The 24,374-nt window shown below is 46.2% G+C and overlaps 1 protein-coding gene across 3 annotated transcripts in view; it reads left to right on the forward strand.

Moving 5' to 3' along the window:
- ERICH6B (glutamate rich 6B) overlaps nucleotides 1–24,374 on the forward strand; it is a 353,852-nt gene that overhangs the window by 17,778 nt on the left and 311,700 nt on the right. For all 3 annotated transcript variants that reach the window (XM_029602897.1, XM_029602896.1, XM_029602895.1), the window contains one exon: nucleotides 3,173–3,247. In XM_029602897.1, the coding sequence (XP_029458757.1) occupies nucleotides 3,173–3,247 (75 nt within the window). The remainder of the gene's footprint in view (nucleotides 1–3,172; nucleotides 3,248–24,374) is intronic.

Here is a 24,374-nt window from a genome sequence, read left to right on the forward strand (position 1 = left end):
TGGTGTGTGCTACAGCCTGCATGGAAGAGGAGTAGGAGAGCTGCTGGAGGGGGTAAGTAAAGGTGGCTTTTTAAGTTTATTTTTCTTGATTGACTGCCATTTTAATTATTTAATATTATATGATGTGTCTACTTTTTTTGAAATATTTTATTGGTGTTTGGAGAATTTTTAATAGTTTTTATGAGTTTTTAATTGTTGGATGTTATTCTGTTCATAGTTGTTGTGAAACATTTATTCTGCTTATTTGTAAAGTTTTACAATTATTTCTGTGTGGGGATCTATAGCTGCTTGCTAGTTCTGTTTTCCTAATAAGAGGTGTATTGGTTTTTAGGGCCTGATTTAATATTTGTAGTTTTGCCTTTTCATAGATAGGGTTGCTCCTGTTTAAGTGTATTCCATAATACAGGTGTGTATTATGGAATACACTCGCATGTGAGAACCATCTGTCAGGTGTGTGCGGATTAGTTTATGTGCATTACTACAGATCCTGGGAGTATGTTAGGTCAGTTCTGTGTCTGTTACCGAGATATTTTACTAGCATGTAAGCGTTTTATCAGTCTTATTTGTTGTGTTTTCTCAAGAGGACATGCATTGGTGGTAAACTGCTGTCTTTTCATAAGTAGGGCTATTGAGCCTGGAAGTAGAAGGAGTTTGAGTTGCTGTTACTGCGATGACACCAGAACCAGAATATCTTTTTTGTAGGGTGAGTTGTATGGGGAATGTCATAATTCTGCTTTACATCCATTATTGTGGGTCAGGGGGGTTCCCGTGGATGCAAACTGTACTTTTACATCTAGCCCTGTGACAATCATGGGTCAGTGTGTCACGCATGTGAGAACCATCTGTCAGGTGTGTCCCGACAGAAAAAAGGTTGAGAACCACTAGTCTGGACTGATCCGGGTACGTACAGGGAAAGGAAAATTGGTTCTTACCTGCTAATTTTCATTCCTGTAGTACCACGGATCAGTCCAGACACCCTCCCATACTAGATCTGTTACGTCCACTCAAAGGTTCTTTTTTCTCTACAGATTTTTCAATTATCTGATTTTTTTGTCTATTATTGCTCAAGGCACCAGAATCTTCTAACAGATGAAAATAAAATTGTATGCAAGAGTGTTTGTTCATACAGAATTCTTTCAATTGTTCACTGGTTCAATTTGTTAGTTTTTGCTTGTTGCTTGGGAAGTTATATCTGCTTGGAAAGTACTTTATACTGAAGGGGTGTAGGGAAGGCTCTGTCCTGATATAGGATACCCTCACAGTTTTGGTCTGTCTCCATCTGCTGGACAGGAGGCTCAACCCACGGTCTGGACTGATCCGTGGTACTACAGGAACGAAAATTAGCAGGTAAGAAACAATTTTCCTTTCTGTTGAATAAACATAGTGAGACTTTTGAAGATATATTATAAAATCGAATGCTCATTTTTGGTGTATCTCCCATCAGGTGGATATACAATATCTGTTATTAAAGGGATATCAATCTAGCTGCTCCAAAAGCCAGCTAGGCTGAAATGATTCCCTAGGGACAAAGAGTGCTAAATTATGATACTATGCTCCCTATTAGAGGACACAATAATTTTCCCATGAAAAATGTCAATTTCTCTTTAATTTGAGGCTTGACATATTCTAAGCAAATTCTTTTCCTCCAAAACCCTCCTGAGAGTAGGAGGGAAATGCTTCCGTCTTAACAAGCCCAGGCAGGGACTGGAAAGGCAGCTGTGTGTATACCACCTGGAAATGAGATCCAGATCGGGAGGAAAATAACGTTTTAAAACAAAGTTCTTTTCTCATAAGGATACACAGTGCTATTCATTCCTTACACAAGCATTCTGGCATTGGCGAGGTTGAGATCCTTAAGTTGTTTTTTGAGTAGACTGTTAAGTGTGTCATCGTGTCCAGTCAGTCAGTCCAGACCGAAATCTTTGCCTGCCCAAGAGCAGTCTGTGTGAGCAGAAACCCTGAATCAGCCGTTCCCACTGGCCAATCTGGAGTCATCCTGCATGACCAAAATATGAAAAGTGTTCACAAACCAGTGTAATGTGCTGCTGATATCCCACTACACCATATCACGTCACACCACAGCACAGAAAAATCTGATTCTTCTTCAGTCACACCAGTCTAGCTGAACGGGTTATGCACGCCAACCATCAGATGGAGACGGATCCAACAGGCTCGCCGATGCCACACCTTCTATACTTCTGCGCTGACAACCAGCCTGCCAGTATTCTCTGTCTCCAGCAGATGGTAGGCAAGCATCCCCTGCTGTGGACTCAGGCCTGGTGGGCTGAACAGGGAAAATTTATCAGAGCTCCTGAGATGGAAGTCTAATCTCTCCTCCCTCAATGCAGCAGAGCCCCTAGCTGTCAAAAAGAAGAGAAGAGCAGCTGCAGAGGTGAAAGCCTTCCCCACTCCCTCTGTGGAGCGGGTCAGGTCCAGAGGGGGCCTGGTGAAGGGTTTCTCTCCCCCCTCCTGCCTCCTTTTTTCCCCCCCTCTTGGTGCTTCTTCTCCTTCCTACATAACAAGGTGGTGGGGGACTGTTTATTTAAGTTCTCAGTAAAGCAAAAAAAAAAAGGAGCGACTCCAGGGACTGGAGGAGCTGCTCAGTGGTTGGCAGACTGTGGCAGCGCTGGAGCTCTGGGTTTGTTTCTTCAGGCGACAGATTGTCGATTCAGCTGGTAAGGTGGAGCAGTTTGGGGGGGATTGGAGTTACCACTGCATTTCTCTGCACATCAGTACACATAAGCAAGATGGCACGGGGGGGGGGGGGGGGGGGGAGGAGAAATAACTTTTTGTTTTCTCTTACTTACAGTAGAAGGTAAACATTTACTTAGATGAAACTGAATAAGGTGATCTGACCATCCACACTTTAGAACTCGCAGATCACAAGTGAAGCCCTCAAAAGCAACATTTGAGTCATGCTTGGTGTGCATCAGTAAATATGATTTGAATTACATAGTCATTACATTTAAGCAAAACAAAGCTGCTGCATTCTTGTATCAAAGATGCTCACTTCTCATGGTTATTAATTTTTAAAACCCAATTTTAGAATCATTGATCTGTCACTGGATTTAGAATTTCTTTCATATCCTGAGCAAGCAGCAATATTAGATTACCTTGCTGACCCTCCGTAAATGTGTTTGTTATTAATATAGAATATTGATATTGTTGGCAGAGACTGAAAAGCAAAGAGAGCAACATGCAAAAGGAGCCAAAGCGAAGTTAAAAGGCAAAGAGACAAAACATCAAGGTACGTGATAGTGAAAGAAGGATGAATGAGTCCTAGATTTAGCTCCTCAGAAGAGCACTTAATAATAATAATTATTATTATTATTACGATAAATTTTTTTTAGTCCATCTTTACAAATGATGCTAAAGGAGACTTTCTGCATTATTAAAATTCAGGTACAATAAGTACCTTGCCAAAAGAGCTTACTATCTAACAGATACATTTTAAGTGCATTGCTTACGCAAAAATGGCTCCATACACGTGTATGCGGGCCGTGTACAAGCAACATGAATTTTAAGAAGCTGGGAAGTACACGTGTTAAGAGTAAGTAGGCAGAAAATGGGTGTTAAGACATACACATGTAACCCCTGAATTTTGCAAGGCTGACCATGGCAACATACACCAAGTTACTGTTCCTGATGAGGCACAAGTCTGGGGGGAGAGTCTTTTTTTTAAAGGACCAATCTGATACTCTGTTAATATCCCTCTGTACAGGAGCACTTTGAACTCAGAGTGGGTTTTAGGGGGGCAGTGTAACATTAGTCTGTTGAAAATGGGTTTTCCCCAGATGTGCTGGAGAATTTATCTGTTTGTCTCCTACTGCCCCCCTCCCCCCTTGTGGACATGGGGATACATTCAACATAATTTTTGGCTCTCTTCTACTATCTCTGCTTTCTTTCCCCACCCCTCTGCTGCCCTTCTTATTTATTTTATTTATTTAACATTTTTGTATACCGACATTCGTTAGTAACATCACATCGATTTCCATAAAACAAAAACCGCAGCGTAAAAGCTTTACAATGTAACTGATATTGAACTGGGGAAGGGTGAAACTAAATAAACAAATCTAAGAAGAGTGGAGGGACAAGAAAATGATGGGTGAAGGGTGGAGGGAGAAGAAAATGATGGGTGAAGGGAGGAGGGTGGAGGGAGAAGAAAATGGTGGCAGCAATGATCCCCCATTGCTGCCATCTTTTTCCCCTCCCACCGCTGCCTCTTTTTCCTCCCTCACTCCAGCTGGCATCACACCGATCACTTCCTTTCACTGCTGCCGCTTGTCTGACCCGAAGAGGAAAGAGAGCTGGGTCTGCACTTGAGGGAGCGGGAGGATGGAGAAAATGGAGACAAGGGTTGGGAAGGGAGGGGGATGCAAACAGAGCAAGCAGAATGACGACAAAATTAGAGAGTGGAGTGAGAGCATCTAACCGGGTAGTGGAAGAGACTGATGAGACAGAGAGAGAATGTGAGCAGATGCTGGGGAGGGGGAGGGTGCTTTAAAAAAAAAAAAAAGTTTGTCAGATTTTTTTTTTTGGCAGATTTATTTTCTCAGGTTCAACAAATTGCCCATGAACCTCTTTTTAAAGAAGTTCATACATCTCTAGCAGTGAGGATAGCCAGGTTTATTGGGTTAATTTGTATTCGACTTTATAGTAAAAAATATATATTTGTGTAGATATTTTTGTTCTTGATTATTCCAAGCAAGTCCAAAGAGCAGAAGGCTGTTTTCTGCTAAGTGTATGCGCAGAGCATCTATTTTGTACAGCAGTAACGTCAACATGTCCCTCCCCTTTGTGAGAAGTGGGGATTATGTTGATATCATTGACTGCTTGACTTCTTCTGGCACAAAATGGATATTAAAAAACAAATATCATACAAGACACAGTTAGAACAATTGTTGGCTGTAGTAATTACTTGGACTAACAGCACCTTGTATGAAACCATTTTCTCTTAAAAGCGATATTCTCTGTATGATTGCCTGATGGTTTTTTTGTGAGTGAGACTAATGCTGTGTGAATAATATACACTACTCATCTTTTATTTTATTTTTTTAATTTATGTTATTGGGCAAGTGATTTTTTTGCATCTTGTAGATTTGGTGGTTAACAAAATGGATATTCCCAGTTTGAAATTCAAATTGTGTAATCTCAGAAAAGATTCTGACATACATGTGTGTGTGAGGGGCATTTTAAAATATGTGTGTACATAATTTAGGGATAGATTTTCTAATGGCGCTGGCCTCTGTAAATTGCGCGGTACCAGGGGCAGGGGGGGGGGGCCGAAGGGGGGGGCGGGTTAAATAGCGTCATCGTAAAAGGTGGTGCTATTGGGCGCGAAATTGGCAGCGATAAGGCTTCTTACCTTGTCGCAGCCAGCGATCTTTTCACCTGTCCGCCCCGGTGCCACCCCGACTCCTCCTCTTCCAGGGCAGATGCCGCCCCGACTCCTCCCCTTTTTAGCGATCGCACGCGAAAAGTCCTTTTTTGCGTGCGATCCCTTTACAAAATGACCCCCTTAGTTTGCTGATAATTATTGAATTTTTTAAAGCTTTTCTCCTTTCTTTGTTCATGTTTACATTTCATTCCTTAGGACAGTGGTTCTCAACCTTTTTTCGGCCGGGACACACCTGACAGATGGTTCTCACATGCGTGACACACTGAACATGTGACCATCACGGGGCTATATGTAAACATACACTCTGCACCCACAGGAATCCCCTCGACCCCCAACAATGGTTCAGAACAGAACTAGGTCATTACCCATATAACTCACCATACAAAAAAATATTCTGGTTCTGGTGACATCTCCGTAAAAGCAAAACAAACTCCCTTTACTACTAGAAGCAATACCCCTTCTTATGAAAAGACAGTAATTTACCACTAATGCATATCCTATTGAGAAAACACAACAAATAAGCTTGATACAAATGCCTACATGCTAGTAAAATACCTCACCTCAGTCACACACATAAAGCCGACCTTCACCAAGGACAGAAAGACCACAAATTATAAATATGGAGACAGAAACTGGAATGGAAAACCAAAAAAGCCACTCTGCATGCAGTGCAAACCTGGAGAAATGGAAACAAATATAGCACCTAACATAGTCCCAGGATCTGCAGTAATGCACACAAACTAACCCGCACAAAGTTACACCTGTATTATGGCATGCACTCCAACAGTAACAACCCTACCTACGAAAACGTAACACTACAAATATTAAACCAGACCCTAAACACCAATATACTTCCTATTAGGAAAACAGAGTAAGCCAAGCTGCTATAGAACCCCCATGCAGAAGTAATTGTAAAGCTATACTAATAAATGTTTCAAAACAGCTGATGAACAGAATAACATCCAACAATTAAAAACTCATAAAAATTATTTAAAAATTGTATAAATACCAATTAAATATTTCAAAACAGACAGATTACATAATACCCAATAATTAAAATGGCAGTCAATCAAGAAAAATAAACTTAAAAAGACACCTTTACTTACCATCTCCAGCAACTCTCCTATTCCTCAGGCCAAAAGCACACAGCAGAAGCAGCAGCGGCTGCTTAACCTCTGTCCTTGCGATTCTCTTCTTAGGGCCCACAACCATTCACTCACTCACACGTACATACCCCAAATTAGACCCCATGACCAGTCTTGGTCTCTCACGCACACACCAGTCATCTTCCTGACCAGTCTCTCTCATACAGAAACACATCACTCCCTGACCAGTCTCTCTCTCTCAATCACACACATGCTCTCTCTTAAATACAAGCTCAAAATCACACACAAATGCTCTCGCACCCGTTTACACCCACACACTCCGGCCCTCACCCAGGCACCCGTTCTCACATGCATGCACCGGGCCTCACCACCAAACCTCTTCTTCCTTGGCTGCAGGGATGGGCTCCAGTTCTGCTGCGGCTTTACTCCAGCGGGACTTCTTTTTCGCTGCCACAGGGATGGGCTCCCGTAGCAGCCTTGATTGGCCAGGGTCAGGCTTCCTCTTCGTCACCACAGGGATGGGATCCCGTGGTGGCCTAGCGTCATCGGGTTGGGCTTCTTCACCGCCATGGGGATGAGCTCCCGTGGCGGCCTCGCTTCGACACTGCCGCTCCTCCCAACCCCCACATACCCGGCCTATGCTATGTCCCTTCTTCCTGCCTCACCGGCCAAACAGAAGCTTCCTCCCTTCTTCCTACTCCCACTGGCAGGTAGAAGGGAGGAGGCTTGCCATTGGCCCGCGGGGGCAGGGAAGAGGGAAGCACAACCAGGGCAGTGGGACACCGGGAGCCGCGACACACCTGCCGGTGCTTGGTGACACACTGGTGTGTCGAGGCACACCGGTTGAGAATCGCTGCCTTAGGAGATGTTGATGTGTGAAATTTTTTAAAGCACCTCCCACTCCAACCTCTATAAATCCAGTTACAGTGCATCAAGAGGCTGCTGTGCTTTTGTATTAAAAACGTGTACAAGTCGGGATGGATTTAAATGTATTCACTGTACGTTTAGGGATCTAGAGGTCCATATTTGGCTGTGGGCTGCCCATTTAAAATACGTAGGTAACTTAATACCGTATATTCATCAGCACCACCAACCCACCGAATATACCAAAACGAAAGCAAAGTTATTCGAGTAAATTTATGCGGATAGCTTTAGGACAGCCGTACAGCATGTCAAGAGTTGCCTGGACAACTCTGAATATCGGAGTTATCCTGGTAAATTCTGCAGATAATATCGCCCCCACCCCAGAATGCTCCCGAGTTATCCAGCTCAGTTTTATTCAGGTAATGATTTGTAAAATTTAGCTGGTTAGATGGCAGGAAAGTTAAACCTCAAGGTTTATCCGGATAACTCAGAAGTTATCTGAACCAAACCCCTTTGATTACTGACCTCCTGGTATTGTTTTTTCATAGGGAAAATGATTATATGCAGTGTTTGCTTTAGTAAACTTGGCAAGCTACCACTCTTGTGGAGGATGCAATAAGTGATTTTTTTTTTAATTCTTTATCGTTTTCAATTTACAAATTAGAAAATATAGTTATCACAATTAGATAAATCATATATATCAATACATTTTGCATTTTCCATTTATAAAAATTAACATTTAAGTTTTATCCAATTTGTGTTTCATAAAAAAGAATAAGAGAACAGAGGGGAGAATAAAGAAATGTATAGAGGAGAAAATCAGGAAATCCCCCAATATTAGGGCAATAACATAGATTATACCGGCACATTTTTTATGGAATCTCAGTTTAGTGGACCCTTGGGCCGACCTGCAGGAGACTGGGAAAGATATTCAAAGTCTCTAGTACACCGCAGGCCGGGAGGCAGATGGTCAGGCTGGACGTAGAGGTGCTCTTCACCCTGGAAGCTGGTACTCCCCCGGGAGGAGCCCGTAGGAGCCCGGCCGCTGGGACTTAGGCGGGATGATGATCTTGAGACTGAAGCAGGCAGGCTGATGAGCAGGACTGGGAACTGGAACCAGACTAGAACAGTAGACAGGAACTGTAGCAGGACTCGGGTACTGGAACCAGCAGGAACTGTAGCAAGACTCGGGTACTGGAACCAGGCAGGAACTGCAGCAAGACTCGGGTACTGGAACCAGGCGGGAACTGTAGCAAGACTCGGGTACTGGAACCAGGCGGGAACTGTGGCAAGACTCGGGTACTGGAACCAGGCGGGAACTGTAGCAAGACTCGGGTACTGGAACCAGGCAGGAACTGTAGCTGGCAAGCAGGAACCAAGCAGGTACTGTAGCAGGCAAGCAGGAACCGAGCGAGTTCCAAGGCAGCTCACTCTGGGCACGAAGCAACAGGGATCTGGTAGGTAAGCCCATTGTAAGGCAAACAGGATCAGAAGTGAAGGTCCTTTTATACTGCTGTATGCAGGCAACTCACTGGCCCTATAACTGAGGAGGAGTGCTGCAGGCCGGCCCCTAGGGAGAGGGCGTGGCCCAAACCAGGAAGTCCAAGCAGAGCCAAGCAAGCCACAGGCAGGCCCCAAGAACATCAAGGCCTTCCAGGCCCTGGAGCAAATCCTGGATAGTACGCAGGCGAGGCCCTGGCTTCGGAGCGGCCTCCAGAGGAAAAGGTAAGATGCCTCCTGTGGCACAGCAACAGGAGGAATCGCAACACATTTTGTGATATAAGACCTTTCCCCATTTAGGCTATTGGGGAAGATGTGGTCGGTTTACGAGCTTCTACAAATTGACATATTTGATCAATTTGAAAAAATATGAAGGACTCATCACCCCTCTTCAAAATACATTTGCCTGGATATCGTAATGTGAACGAAAAACCTAAAGAAATTACATTTTGTCTGAAAGACAGAAATTCTTTCCTCCTGATCTGTGTCACCTTGGCCAAATCAGGATACATTTTTACTGACTGACCTTTTTCGGAAGTTTCCTGAAAAAGGATCTTATAACATTTCTCACAGGACAAGCAGGATGGTTGTCCTCACAAATGGGTGACATCGAGGATGGAGCCCAACCACGGAAAACTTCTGTCAAAGTTTCTAGAACTTTGACTGGCCCCTACTGGGCATGCCCAGCACGGCACCAACCCTGCAGCCAGCAGGGGTCCCCCTTCAGTCTTCTTTTTTCCGCGCAGCAGTAGCCATGCGGTTAAGGAGCTCTTACCACATTCCTGACAGGAAATTCTTCTTGAACTTCTTTGAAGTAAAAATCGCCCCACAGAGGTCCCTCTTCTATCTAATTTAGTCCGCGGTGTTTCGGTAAGTTTTTTGGCCGGTTTTCGCCGACTTCCGTCGAGTTTGGCCTTCGCGGCCTGCTGGCCGTCGACCGTCCCGCGGCTAAATTTTTTGACTAATGGCCATGGCGTCGGGGTTCCGTCGGTGCCCAGACTGTACGCGCACCATGTCTATCACAGACCCACACAGAGTCTGTGTATTATGTTTAGGGAGTGAGCATGATGTCCTGACTTGCACCAAATGTGCCCTTATGACACCAAAAGGTCGCAAAGCCAGAATGGAGAAGATGGGACTCCTGTTCCATGCTCACACTCCGACGCCGTCCATCGCATCGACGTCTTCGGAACCGGCACCGTCGAAGTCCTTCCATCGGCGGCAACCTCCCGGTGACCGGCTGCCATCGGCGTCTTCACGGCCATCGACTCGCGTCCCTTCCCCCGAGGATCGTGGTGATCGGAGGGAAAAGCATCGTCATCGACATCGCAAGTCTCGGACCATCGATGAATCAAAGTCATCGACCTCGGTACCGTCCGAGCCACCACCGAAGAAATCTCGATCAGAAGTGGCACCGTCCACCTCTGTTTCTGAGACACTGAGGCAACCCTATCCCCATCGGGGTTTGGGAGCCGCGATTCCACCGGTGACGGTGGTCCCTCCAGCTCAGCCTCAGCCTCCCTCTTCCGCGGAGCCGGGTATTGTTACCCCAGGTCTCCGGGAAGAACTGGACCGGCTGGTCCAGGAGGCCATCGATAAAGCGATGCAACGGTTCCAGACTCCTTCGGCTCCGACTCCGCCACCGAGAGTGGAACCAGTCACCGACCCGATTCCAGCAGCGCTGGCACTGCTGCTCGCCCGGATGGAAGCGCTAATGACCGCCCTTCCACCGGTAATACCTGGGTCACCGACAGCACTGGTGCGCTCCCCGATGCCAAATTCATTGGGTACGGAAACACCATATCGAATTCCTCCTTCGGGAGTAGACCCATCGATGCCGTGTCGTCCATCGCCACCGATACATTCCTCCGGGGCGATACGCACATCGGCTCCATCGATGCCCGCACCGATGCCTCCAAAGGTATTCTCGATGCCTCCGGTGATTCCTTCAGGATTTTCGGAGCCTCAGCTGGGACCTTCAGGTATCCAACCCCCTCGTGGTCCTCCAGGTCAACATACTGACCCTTATGACACCTGGGGAGATGATACTTACACAGACACCGATGATTTACCTTCACCACCCTCTCCTGCTGAAAGCAGAAAGCGTTCTCTCCCTGAGGACCTCTCTTTCACAAATTTTGTGAAGGACATGTCGGAGTTGGTCCCTTTTCAGCTTCAATCGGAGCAAGATGACAGGCACCAAATGATGGAATTACTCCAATTTTTGGATGCCCCAAAAGTCATCACTTCCATACCAATTCATCAGGTTTTTCTAGACCTTCTTAAAAAGAATTGGGAAACTCCTGGATCTGTTGCTCCAGTAAATAAAAAGGCTGACTCTACTTACTTGGTACAGTCAGCACCTGGGTTTCAAAAACCACAGCTAGACCACCACTCAGTGGTGATAGAATCCGCTCAAAAGAAAGCTAAAAGAATGAAGCCATACTCAGCCATACCTCCTACCAAGGAGAGTAAGTTCTTAGATAGTATAGGCAGAAAAGTATACCAAGGAGCCATGCTCATTTCCAGGATAGCTTCTTATCAGCTATATATGACCCAATACAACAGGGTCATTTATAAGCAGATACAAGAATTTTCAGATACCTTACCAGAACAATTCCAACAATACCTTCAAACCCTCGAACTTAAAGGATTTGAAGCTGGAAAGCATGAGATAAGAACATCTTATGACATCTTCGATGCTTCCACTAGACTATCTGCTACAGCCATCTCAGCAAGACGCTGGGCTTGGCTTAAGTCTTCTGACCTTCGCCCGGAAGTGCAGGACAGACTCTCTGACCTGCCCTGTTTAGGGGATAATTTGTTTGGTGAACAAATTCACCAAATAGTTGCTGAATTAAAGGATCATCACGAGACCCTTAAGCAGCTTTCATCCATTCCTTCTGACCTCCCTTTTAAACAACTTTTTAAGAGGGAGCTCAAAAGGTCATTCTTCCGTCTGCGGAAGTATTATCCCCCACACACCAAGTCTAGATCAACGAGGCCATATCAAAAGCCTCCGCCTCGTCAACCTAGAAAGCAAAAGCCCACAACAGCTCCACAACCAGGCCCTGCGTCGGGCTTTTGACTTTCAATTGGAGAGCAGATGCCTGGTCCCTCTACCAAACATACCAGTAGGAGGTCGACTAAGCCACTTTGCAGAAAAATGGCATCGCATCACCACAGATCAATGGGTGCTAGCGATAATTGCACAAGGTTACCATCTAAACTTCCTAACTCTTCCTTCAGACTCTCCACCTCTGCAAGCGTGGAGACTTACCGACCACTCTGTTCTTCTAGAGCAGGAAGTTTCCCTTCTCCTCCAGTCAAACGCTATAGAACCCGTTCCTCTCTTACAACAAGGACTAGGGTTCTATTCCAGGTACTTTCTGATCCCAAAAAAGTCAGGAGGACTTCGACCAATCCTGGACCTACGGGCCCTCAACAAGTACCTTCACAGAGAGAAGTTCAAGATGGTAACCTTGGGCTCCCTTCTCCCTCTGCTGCAAAAAGAGGACTGGCTCTGCTCTCTAGACCTAAAAGATGCCTATACCCACATTGCGATAACTCAGGATCATCGCAAATACCTCCGATTTCTAGTAGGCCAAAACCACTATCAATACCGAGTGCCCCCTTTTGGCCTAGCATCAGCACCACGAGTTTTCACCAAATGTCTCGTAGTGGTTGCAGCGTTTCTCAGGAAGGCAGGCGTCCATGTCTACCCCTACTTGGATGACTGGTTGATCAGGGCCACAACCCAGCAATCCGCCCGGTCTTCCCTGACCCTGACAATCCAAACTCTAATCTCTCTAGGATTTCTTGTCAACTACGAGAAATCCTCCTTACTCCCGTCTCAAACCTTATCCTTCATTGGAGCAGGCTTGGACACCTTACAGGCAAAGGGCTTCCTTCCTCTTCAACGAGTCCAAACCCTGGTGTCCCTAGCTTGCCAGTTGCAGTCTCAACCCGCAGCAACAGCTCGCCAATTTCTCATTCTGCTGGGACACATGGCCTCCTCAGTTTATGTGACTCCAATGGCCCGTTTGGCCATGAGAGTCATGCAATGGACTCTAAAATCACAATGGATCCAAGCAATTCAGCCTCTGTCGACCATTGTTCGCATCACCGATGCGCTCCGTCTGTCTCTTGCCTGGTGGAAAAATCAATCCAACCTCCTACAGGGCTTGCCCTTTCACCCACCAGATCCTCAAATAATTCTCACCACCGACGCTTCCAACCTCGGCTGGGGAGCCCATGTCAACGGTCTACAAACTCAAGGATTCTGGTCTCTAGAGGAAGCCAAACACCAGATAAATTTCCTGGAGCTTCGAGCGATCCGATACGCTCAGGGCCTTTCAAGATTGCCTATCAAATTACATAATCTTGATTCAGACGGACAACCAGGTGGCCATGTGGTACATCAACAAGCAGGGAGGCACAGGCTCCTTCCTTCTCTGTCAGGAAACTGCGCAGATTTGGGCAGAAGCCCTCTCCCGTTCCATGTACCTCAGGGCCACCTACTTGCCGGGAGTAGACAATGTGTTGGCAGATCGGCTGAGCCGTGTCTTCCAACCGCACGAGTGGTCACTCAATCCCTTGGTAGCGACCTCTCTTTTCCACAAATGGGGTAATCCCCACATAGACCTCTTTGCGTCCCCTCAGAACCACAAAGTGGCCAATTACTGCTCTCTCATTTGGACACAGCACTCTCGGCCCAGGGATGCATTCTCCCTCCCATGGTCAAACGGACTGCTTTATGCATTCCCTCTACTTCCTCTTCTATCGAAGACTCTTGTGAAGCTACGTCAGGACAAGGGAACTATGATCCTGATAGCACCGCACTGGCCATGCCAAGTGTGGTTTCCCATACTCCAGGATCTCTCCATCCGCAGACACATTCCCCTGGGAACGGACCCGCATCTGATCACTCAAAACGACGGATGCCTCCTCCATCCCAATCTCCAAGCATTGTCCCTGATGGCATGGATGTTGAAAGGTTAGTCCTTCAACCACGTAACCTATCGGATTCAGTTTCTCGTGTCCTCATCGCTTCACGAAAGCCTTCCACAAGAAAGTCTTACTCCTACAAGTGGAAAAGGTATACATCATGGTGCACTTCGCAGTCCCTTGATCCCCTTTCCTGTCCAATTCCTAAATTTTTGGACTATCTTTGGCATCTGTCGGAATCAGATCTAAAGACTTCTTCCATTAGGATGCATGTCAGTGCGGTAGCCGCCTTCCATAAAGGTATCGGGGGTGTCCCTATTTCAGTACAACCCCTTGTAACACGCTTTCTTAAGGGCTTGCTTCATTTGAAGCCACCTTTACGTCCTCCGGCCCCATCTTGGGACCTTAACCTGGTTCTTGGTCGCCTTATGAAACCACCCTTCGAACCTCTTCACTCCTGTGACCTTAAATATCTCACATGGAAAGTGATATTTCTTCTAGCTATCACTTCAGCTCGCAGGGTTAGTGAGTTACAGGCCCTAATTACCTATCCGCCTTACACTAAACTCCTGCAGGACCGGGCGGTACTCCGCACTCACCCTAAATTCTTACCTAAGGTAGTTTCGGAGTTTCATATTAATCAATCCATCATACTACCTATTTTCTTTCCCAGGCCCCACTCCAACTCCGGGGAACAGACTCTGCATACCCTCGACTGTAAACGTGCTCTAGCTTTCTATCTAGACCGCACAGTTGCCCATAGGAAAAGCACTCAATAATTCGTCTCTTTCCATCCTAACAAGTTAGGCAACCTGTGGGTAAGCAGGCTCTTTCCTCCTGGTTGGCGGACTGCATCTCTTTCTGCTATCAGCAAGCTGGCATTCCTTTTCAAGACCGTGTTGAAGCACACTCTGTGAGGGCCATGGTGACTTCAGTAGCACACCTTCGATCGGTGCCGCTTCCTGACATCTGCAGGGCTGCTACCTGGAGTTCTCTCCATACATTTGCAGCCCACTACTATTTGGACAAAGCTGGAAGACAGGATTCCATCTTCGGCCAATCTGTCTTGCGTAACCTTTTTCCAGCATGATGTACCAACACCCTTCCGCCTACCCGGTGGGGTGCGGATGTCCTCTACCAAATTTCACCTCAGTTGTTGTGCCTGTTGCACGCCGTTGGGTACTTTTGGTGCATGTCCGGACATCCTCAGCTCGGTACTCACCCATTTGTGAGGACAACCATCCTGCTTGTCCTGTGAGAAAGCAAATGTTGCTTACCTGATGTAACAGGTGTTCTCACAGGACAGCAGGATGTTAGTCCTCACGAAACCTGCCCGCCGTCCCGCGGTGTTGGGTTCGTTTTTCTTATTTTATTTTTAGGCACTGCCTGTAGCTTTGAAACAAGACTGAAGGGGGACCCCTGCTGGCTACAGGGTTGGTGCCGTGCTGGGCATGCCCAGTAGGGGCCAGTCAAAGTTCTAGAAACTTTGACAGAAGTTTTCCGTGGTTGGGCTCCATCCTCGATGTCACCCATTTGTGAGGACTAACATCCTGCTGTCCTGTGAGAACACCTGTTACATCAGGTAAGCAACATTTGCTTATTCACATCTTGAACTGTAATAAAGGATACAAGCAAAGTACTTCTATCCAATATGTCCATATTCGAATTTTCTAAAAAGCTGGTCAAATGTGCGGGTATGGAAATGGCTGCAAGAGTTCCTGTAGAAGAAGCCCTCTTATTTATTTATTTATTTATTTTTGGTTTTTATATACCGGAAGTTCCTGTATAATATACATATCACTCCGGTTTACAGGTAACAGAAACCGACATGAATTTATTGAAGGCATGTTATCCTCAGGAAATCTGAGTGCTTCTATCAGGAATCTCTTCAAAGTAGTATAAGGTATTTCTCCAGCCATTTTAGGAAAATTCAAAATCCTCAAATTTAAATGTCTAATGTTATTCTCTAATGCTTCCAGACGTCTAGAGCAGGCCATTTGATCTTTGATAATAGTAGTATTAAGGGCTTGGACAGACTGAATTTTATTTTCAGCCTCCATAACCCTATTAGTAATAACACTTGTCTGTTCTTGGATACCCAGAATTTTCTGTTGAAAATTATACGCTAAAGAGTCCATCTTACTCTCTAGTCCAGGGGTGGGCAGTTCCGGTCCTCGAGGGCCACAAACCAGTCTGGTTTTCAGGATATCCCTAATGAATATGCATGAGAGAGATTTGCATGCACTCTGCCTCAGTTGTATGCAAATCTATGTCATGCATATTCATTAGGATATCCTAAAACCTCGACAGGTTTGTGGCCCTCGAGGACTGGAATTGCCCACTCCTGCTCTAGTCTATTCAGAGAAGTCCCGAATCCTGCCACTAAATCCCATATTGCCTCTAGGGTCACCGCCTCAGGCTTTGATGGTAATTGCGAAGACTCACCCTGTGTGCTGAGTGAGATTGATCCTTGGCTTCCATTCGTGGGAACTTCGTCTTCCTCCCTCCTCAGAGGCTCCCCCGGAGGGCCAGCCAAACCTCCATTGCCGAAGTTAATCTCCACTCTGGCAGAAGGGGGGCTTCCAGACTTCAGCGCAGAGCAATGCTCCCTCCTGCTCAGTCGCTTCCACCAGCTCCCTCCCAATTCCGGCTGGGTCATGAAGCATTGGATGTCAAGCTGCGTTAGGATAGGTAGGGATTCAGAGGAAAAAATCCTAACCTTCCCCTTCCTTTTAGCCGGCATGGCAGCAATGTAATCAAAAAGAAAAATACTTCTATAGCAGTAAACACTTGATGCTCCCTCTATGCCGCCATCTTGTCCCCACCTCTGCTCGTCCTTAAGCTAGCCAGAAGGCAAACAGCTTGGGGCAAATGTACCATCAGGTGCGTCTGTCGATAAGTGATTTTGATATTTCTGATACTTTTGAATAAGAACATAGATTAGAAGTGCCATACTGGGATAAACCAAAGGACCATTAAGCCCAGAATCCTGTTTCCAACAGTGGCCAATCCTGGTCACAAGTATCTGACAGGATCCCAAAAGGTAAATGGATTCTATGAAACTTATACTAGGCATAAACAGATTTCTCAAAGTCCACTTTAATAATAATTTATGGTCTTTTCCTCCCAGAACCTATTCAAACGTTTTTTAAACCCAGCTACATTAACAGCTTTCATCATGTCCTCTGGCAATGAATTCCAGAGCTTAATTATGCATTGAGTAAAAATTTTTTTCTCCTGTTGTTTTAAATGGTTTACCTAGTAAATTCATTGTACTTTTTGAAAAAAAGTAAAAAACTGATTTGTGTTCACCCATTCCATTCCACTGATTATTTTATCATGTCTCTCTTCAGTCATCTCTTCTCCAAGCTGAAGAGCCTTAACCTCTTTAGCCTTTTCTTGTAGGGGAATTGTTCCAACCCCTTGTGTCATTTTGGTCACCGTTCTCTGTACCTTTTTAATTCTTCTTTATCTTTTTTGAGATGCGGTCACACCATGGAACAATACAGAGAGACATTATGATATCCTCTGTATTATTCTCAATTCCTTTCCTAATAATTCCTAGCATTCTCTTTGCTTTCTTGACTGCCGTGGCATACTGAGCAGAAGATTTCAACATATCCACAATGACACCTAGATCCTTTTCCTGAATAGAGACTCCTAGGGGTAGATATAAAGTTATCATTCTAAATGGCTTAGCCACAATATTCGGCGACTTATCTGGCTAAAATCTACTTGGATAAATCTTTGTCCAGCTACAGTTTAGCTGGATAGGTTAGGGGCATTCCTGGGGTGGGTTGTAGGTGTTCTGGGGAGGAGCAGAGATAGCTGGTTAGGTTAGCTGCCTAACTCCAATATTCTGAATTAGCCAGTGAACCTAAGCGGCTAACTCTGGCAGGTCTAAAGTTAGCTAGATATATATATCCGACTAACTTTTAAGATAGCTGGGTACAATCAGTAGCGCTGCTGAATATCCCAATTAAGTTAGCCAGATAGGTTTTTTTGACTATCTTATCTAGCCGCTCAGTGGCTGAATATAGACCCCCTAATGTGGAATTTTGCATTGTGTAGCTATAATTTAGGTTGCTCTACCTTAAGTGCATGACTTTGCACGTGTCCACATTAATTTTCATCTACCATTTGCATGCCTAGCCTCCCAGTCTTGCAAGGTCCTCTTGTGATTTAACAACTTTGATAAACTGATGAGCTCACTCGTTACCATTTCCAGGTAATTTATAAATATGTAAAAAAGCAGTGGCCCCAGAACAGATCCTTGGGGCACTCAGCTGTTCACTTTTCTCCATTGAGAAAATTGAACATTTAGACCTATTTCTTTTAACCAGTTCCCAGTATGCAGTAGTATATTACAGCCTATCCCATGGCTTTTTAATTTTCTCAGAAGTCTCTCATGAGGGATTTTGTCAGATGCTTTCTGGAATGCAGATACTGTATCACCTGACTTACCTTTATCCAGTTGTTTATTTATGCCTTAAAAAATGTAATACTCACTGAGGGCTAATAGCTATACAAGTTCTCTATATCTGCTAAATGACAACCAAATTAGAGAACATAATATATCATATCACATCACAAAATCAACTTTCACTACACGTTGGTTCAAATTGTCCCACAAATTTCTACGTTTCTTAATCGCAAAAATATTACCTGCTCATTGCCGCTGTGTGGTGATCTATGGAAAATACATTGTGTATTTTTATTGTATGAATGGTATGGTTGTGATTGAGTGGATGTGCTAGTTAGTATTTATTGTCTAGATAGGTATCTTAAAGATTGGTTTCAATAAATATTGTTTGCATGAGTTGATTTTGTGATGTGATATGATATATTATGTTCTCTAGTTTGGTTGTCATTTAAAAAAAAATGTAGCAGATTTGAGAGGCAAGACTTTCCTTGGGTAAATCCATGTTGGCTGCATTCCATTAAATCATGTCTATCTATATTTTCTGTGACTTTATTCTTTGTAATAATTTCCACAATTTTTCCCAACATTGAAGTCAGGCTCACCGATCGGTAGTTTCCCTGATCACCTCTGGGGTTACTTTGGCCACCCTCCAGTCTTCAGGTACAAAAGATGATTTGAATGATAGGTTACAAATTACTTGTAATTGGTCTGAAATTTCATTTTGAGTTCTGGAAGAACTCCCGGCAGCTCCCGGCAGGGGGTCCCGCCAGGACCCCCGCGTTCAAAGAGACCCCTGAGGGCCCTCCCACTACAGGAGGATTTGGATTCCTGGGAGGAGGCATCGGACCAGGAGGATTTGGAGGGTCCGTCCCCACCCCCGAGGGGGGTAGAGGGAGACGGGACCCCGTCGCCAGGAACGCAGTGGCAGAGTCAGGCCTTGGAGGGCGACGATCCCAGAGTGATCCATCTCTTCCGTAGGGATGAACTGGGACCCCTCATTCCCGCAATCCTGGAGGAGTTAGGGATCGCCACTCCTCCAGAAGAGTCTCCGCTTGGTTCCATGGATCCGGTGTTGTTAGGCCTGAGCGGTCCTCCTACGACTTTTCCCTTCCATTTGTCGGCTACAGACTTGCTGTTTCGGGAATGGGACACCATAGCTTCGGGAACTTCCAATGCGTCCTCCAGCAATGGGTAAAGCTTATCCATAGCCTTTGTGACTTTCGGCTATGGACTTGCTGTTTTGGGAATGGGACACCATAGCCTCGGGAATGGACAACCAAACTAGAGAACATAATATATCATATCACATCATGGTGTCCCATTCCTGAAACAGCAAGTCTGTAGCCGAAAGTCACGAAGGCTATGGATAAGCTTTACCCATTGCTGGAGGACGCATTGGAAATTCTGCGGGTCCCCAAAGTGGACGCAGCTGTTTCCGCAGTCACGAAGCAGACTACCATTCCGGTCACAGGGACCACGGCGCTGAAGGATCTCCAGGATTGGAAGTTGGAGATCCAATTGAAGAAGATCTTCGAGGTCTCTGCCCTTGGGGCCCAGGCGGCAATTTGTAGTAATTTCGCGCTCAGGGCCGGGCTGCGCTGGGTTCAACAGCTCCTTGCCAACGAAGGCCTTTCGGAAGAGGAAGCCCGACAGGCTGGCCGTCTGGAGGTGGTAGTGGCTTATAGTGCAGATGCCCTGTATGACCTTCTGTGAACCTCTGCACGCTCCATGGTTTCGGCCGTTTCGGCGAGGCGGCTGCTGTGGTTGCGGAACTGGTCTGCGGACGGAGCATCTAAGTTCAGACTGGGCTCATTACCATTTAAGGGTAAGCTGTTGTTCGGGAAGGAGTTGGATGACATGATTCAGCTCCTGGGCGAGAATAAAGGTTATCAGCTTCCAGAGGACAAAGCACGTCCCAGGTCCAGCTTCTCTTCTAGGTCATGGTTCCGGGGAAATCGCAGAGCCCGTGCCTCTCGCCCAGGTACTCCTTCCTCTTCCTCCTCCTTTCGGTCGGGGGGGGGGGGGGTGCTGGCAGCAGACTCAGTCCTTTCGGGGCAGACGTTTTGGCAGGCCTGGTTCCTCTTCCGGTGTTAAGTTCACACAATGATGTCCGGCCGGACCATTCCTAGGTACCCAGGGTAGGGGGCAGGTTGTCTTTTTTCTACAAGGAATGGACCAGGATCACGTCGGATCAATGGGTACTCTCGGTAATAAGACACGGCTACGCTTTGGATTTTGCACGCCAGCCCCGCCTGCGATATTTCCCGTTGCCTTGCGGACATGCAGACAAGCGTCAAGCGGTCCAACAGACCTTGGAGCGGCTGCTGGAGCTGGGAGCAATTGTGCCAGTACCACATCTGGAACAACGAAGAGGACATTACTCCATCTACTTCGTCGTGCCAAAGAAGGAAGGGGCCTTCCGCACCATCCTAGATCTCAAGTGCGTCAACAGATGCCTGCGGATTCCACGTTTTTGCATGGAGACGTTGCGCTCTGTCATCGCTTCAGTGCGTCCGGGAGAATTCCTGGCGTCCCTGGATCTCACGGAGGCATATCTGCACATCGGGATCAGGAAGGATCATCAGAGGCATCTCCGGTTCTACGTCTTGGGGAAGCACTACCAGTTTCAAGCGTTGCCATTTGGTCTGGCGACAGCTCCCAGAACCTTCACCAAGATCATGGTGGTCGTGGCAGCGCAGCTTCGGCGGGAAGGATTGCTGGTATACCCATACTTGGACGATTGGTTGATTCGTGCAAAATCAGAGTCCCTCTGTCAGTCGGCGATCAGTCAAGTACTTCAGCTGTTGCGCTCCCTAGGCTGGGTAGTCAACACCACCAAGAGTCACCTCACTCCCTTTCAGTCGCTGGAGTTTTTGGGAGCGTTGTTCGAGACTCACCGAGGGGCAGTCTTCCTCTCGTCACAAATTACAGGGGCAGGTCCGGTCCTTACTACTGAAGCAACCGCCGATGGTTTGGGATTATCTACAGATGATAGGCTCCATGGCGTCAACGTTGGACCTGTTTCCCTGGTTGTTTGCGCACATGCGGCCCTTACAGTCCATGTTGCTTTCCCGATGGAGTCCAGTGTCCGAACAATTTTACCTTCCGTTACTATTGACGAAGCCGGCTCGTCTCAGCCTAGGATGGTGGCTGTGTTCGGCCAACCTTCTTCGGGGAGTTCCCCTCATGACGCCGGAATGGACGGTGGTCTGATCGGCGCATAGAAGCCCATCCCTTCGAGGTCATTCTGGTGGCTCCCAAATGGCCACGACGGCCCTGGTTTGCAGATCTCGTCAATCTAGCAGTGGAGGGACCGCTGTGTTTGCCGTACCTCCCGGATCTCCTCCATCAGGACCCGTGTATTTCGATCAGGTAGATCGCTTTTGTCTAGCGGCATGGCTTTTGAGAGGCGTCGGCTAATGAACAAAGGCTATTCGGATGCGGTGGTTTCTACTTTCCTGAGATCGCGTAAGAGGTCAACTTCCTTAGCGTTTATGTGCGAGTGTGGAAGGTTTTCGAATCCTGGTGTGTTGAGCGTTCGATCCCCTCCACTCGGGTGTCCGTTTCTGCCATTTTGGCTTTTCTGCAAGATGGCTTGGCTAAAGGGCTATCCTGTTGTTCTTTGAGGGTACAGGTAGCAGCTCTTGGTTGTTTTCGGGGGTATCTCGAAGGGAGACCCCTGGCGGCGCATCCTGATGTTGCCTGGTTTTTGAAGGGGGTGTATCGGTTTCGTCCGCCCTTGAAGGTTCCTTGTCCCTCCTGGAACTTGAATGTGGTTCTCAGGGCCCTGTGTGCGCCTCCTTTTGAGCCTTTAAAGAGGGCGACCCTTAAGGACCTTACTTTGAAGACAGTATTTTTGGTGGCGATTGCGTCAGCTAGAAGAGTGTCAGAACTTCAGGCCTTGTCCTGTAGAGAGCCTTTCCTGCGGATCTCTGACTCTGGAGTTACACTGCGCACAGTTCCCTCGTTTCTCCCGAAAGTGGTTTCTTCGTTTCATTTAAATCAGTCGGTGGATCTCCCCACCTTTGTGGGTATCGACGGGGTGGATCCAGTTTCGAGGGATCTGAAAAAGTTGGATGTGCGTAGAACATTGCTACAATATTTGGAAGTGACTAATGACTTTCGTTTATCGGATCACCTTTTTGTACTCTGTCAGGGTCCAAAAAGGGGCAAGAAGACCACCATTTCTTGTTGGTTGAAGGAGGCCATAGGCTCCTCATATCTACTCAGTGGTAGGTCTCTCCCACAGGTTCTCAAGGCTCATTCGACGCGTTCCCAGGCAGCTTCCTGGGCAGAGTGTATGCAGATTTCTCTACAGGAGATTTGCAGGGCTGCAACTTGGAAATCCTTGCATATCTTTGCGCGTCATTATCGACTGGATGTCCAGGGCTCAAGGGAAGGCAATTTCGGAACAGGCATATTAAGAGTGGGCCTCTCCGGATCCCATCCCAAGTAGTCTCAGCTCTGGTACATCCCAGGAGTCTGGACTGATCCGGTACGTACAGGGAAAAGAAAATTAGGTCTTACCTCTGATAATTTTCGTTCCTGTAGTACCAAGGATCAGTCCAGAGTCCCACCCTCAATAGTTTTCTCAGTCTCAGAGAGTCCGCTGTGGTTTCCTTATGAGGTGTTTTTGGGGGACTTTCATGCTGTTCAGTTATTATATGTTTGTATTTTTGTTTCTGGGGCAGGTCTCTCATTGGGGATAGTGAGCCCAGGGTTCTCCGGTTAAGCTTCCGGTATATAGTTAGTTTTCAGTTTCAGGGCATTATGCTTTGACACGTTATACTGACAGGCTGTGGGTGGCACCCTGGCACTTATGGCAGAGCCTGTCAAATCTTGCTCTGTCTCCATCTGCTGGTGCAGAGGCAAACCCCAGGAGTCTGGACTGATCCTTGGTACTACAGGAACGAAAATTATCGGAGGTAAGACCTAATTTTCTTTTTAAAAATGTCAAAAAGGGACAGTAGAAGTGTTTCGATATTGTGATTAGGTTGGAAGCATACACTGATGAGGGATGTCAGGGGTGCAGGGATCGAGTCTCGCACTTGGTCTGATCATGCTCCAGTGTAGTTAAAAATGGGGGTTCTCAGTTCAGGATAAGAACTCTTTATGGAAACTTAATGACACTTTGTGATGGAAAAATCACAGAAAATTGAGGAAGCATTGTGGGAGTATCTGGAAATTAATCAGGTTGGGGAAGTGAGCCCTAGTATGATCTGGGATGGTTTAAAAGCGGTACTTCAAGGTAAATTGATATACTGGGCTTTGTTGGAGAAGAAGGAAAGGGATAGGAAAGAGATGGCTTTATTGCAGCAAATTAGGCAATTAGAAGTAAAACACAAAAAAACGAGTTCACAAAAAGTCTGGTAACAATTGGATACGGCACGAAGGGATTTGAAGGACTGTTGATTCTATTTAGCATACCCTTATGTTGGTTAAACAAGAGTATTTTGAATTTAATAATAAGGCTTCTAAATTGTTAGTGAGGAAATTAAAAAAAGAAAATTGCGCAATCCCAAGTTACGCAGATCAGAGATGGGGCGGGAAATTAGTACATACCTCAGAACAGATTAGGGAAAGATTTCAGCAGTTTTATCAGGAACCTTTTTTTACGGCCGATGAGGATATCAGGGAGGGGGATATTAAGAGGTATTTGGAGGGGGTAATGCTTCCATCATTGGATCCGGCTCAGAAACAAAGGCTGAATAACGATATTACTACCTTAGAAATTTTACAGGCTATTAAGTCACTCAAAGCAGATAAGGCCCTGAGTCTGGATGGATTTACAGCTAATTTTTATAAGAAAATCGGAAAAATTCTGGTTGATTATTTAAGGAGATTGTTCAGTGCTCTACTGGGGGGGGGGGGGGGGGGATGAGATTGATCCGTCCATGAAGGAAGCGGGTATCGTGGTATTACCCAAGGAGGGTAAGGATAAGAAAAACTGTGGATCATATGGACCAAGCTTGTTGTTAAACATTGATGAAAAAATTTTGATGAAAATTTTAGCTACAAGGTTGGCTAGTGTGATCCCAGGTTTAGTACACAAGGATCAATCAGGTTTCATTCCTGGGAGGCACATGGCTGATAATATAAGGAGGGTGTTAAATTTGATATGGGGTATGCAAAAAGA

Source organism: Rhinatrema bivittatum, chromosome 5 (genome assembly GCF_901001135.1).
Source record: "Rhinatrema bivittatum chromosome 5, aRhiBiv1.1, whole genome shotgun sequence".
Lineage (NCBI taxonomy): Eukaryota > Metazoa > Chordata > Amphibia > Gymnophiona > Rhinatrematidae > Rhinatrema > Rhinatrema bivittatum.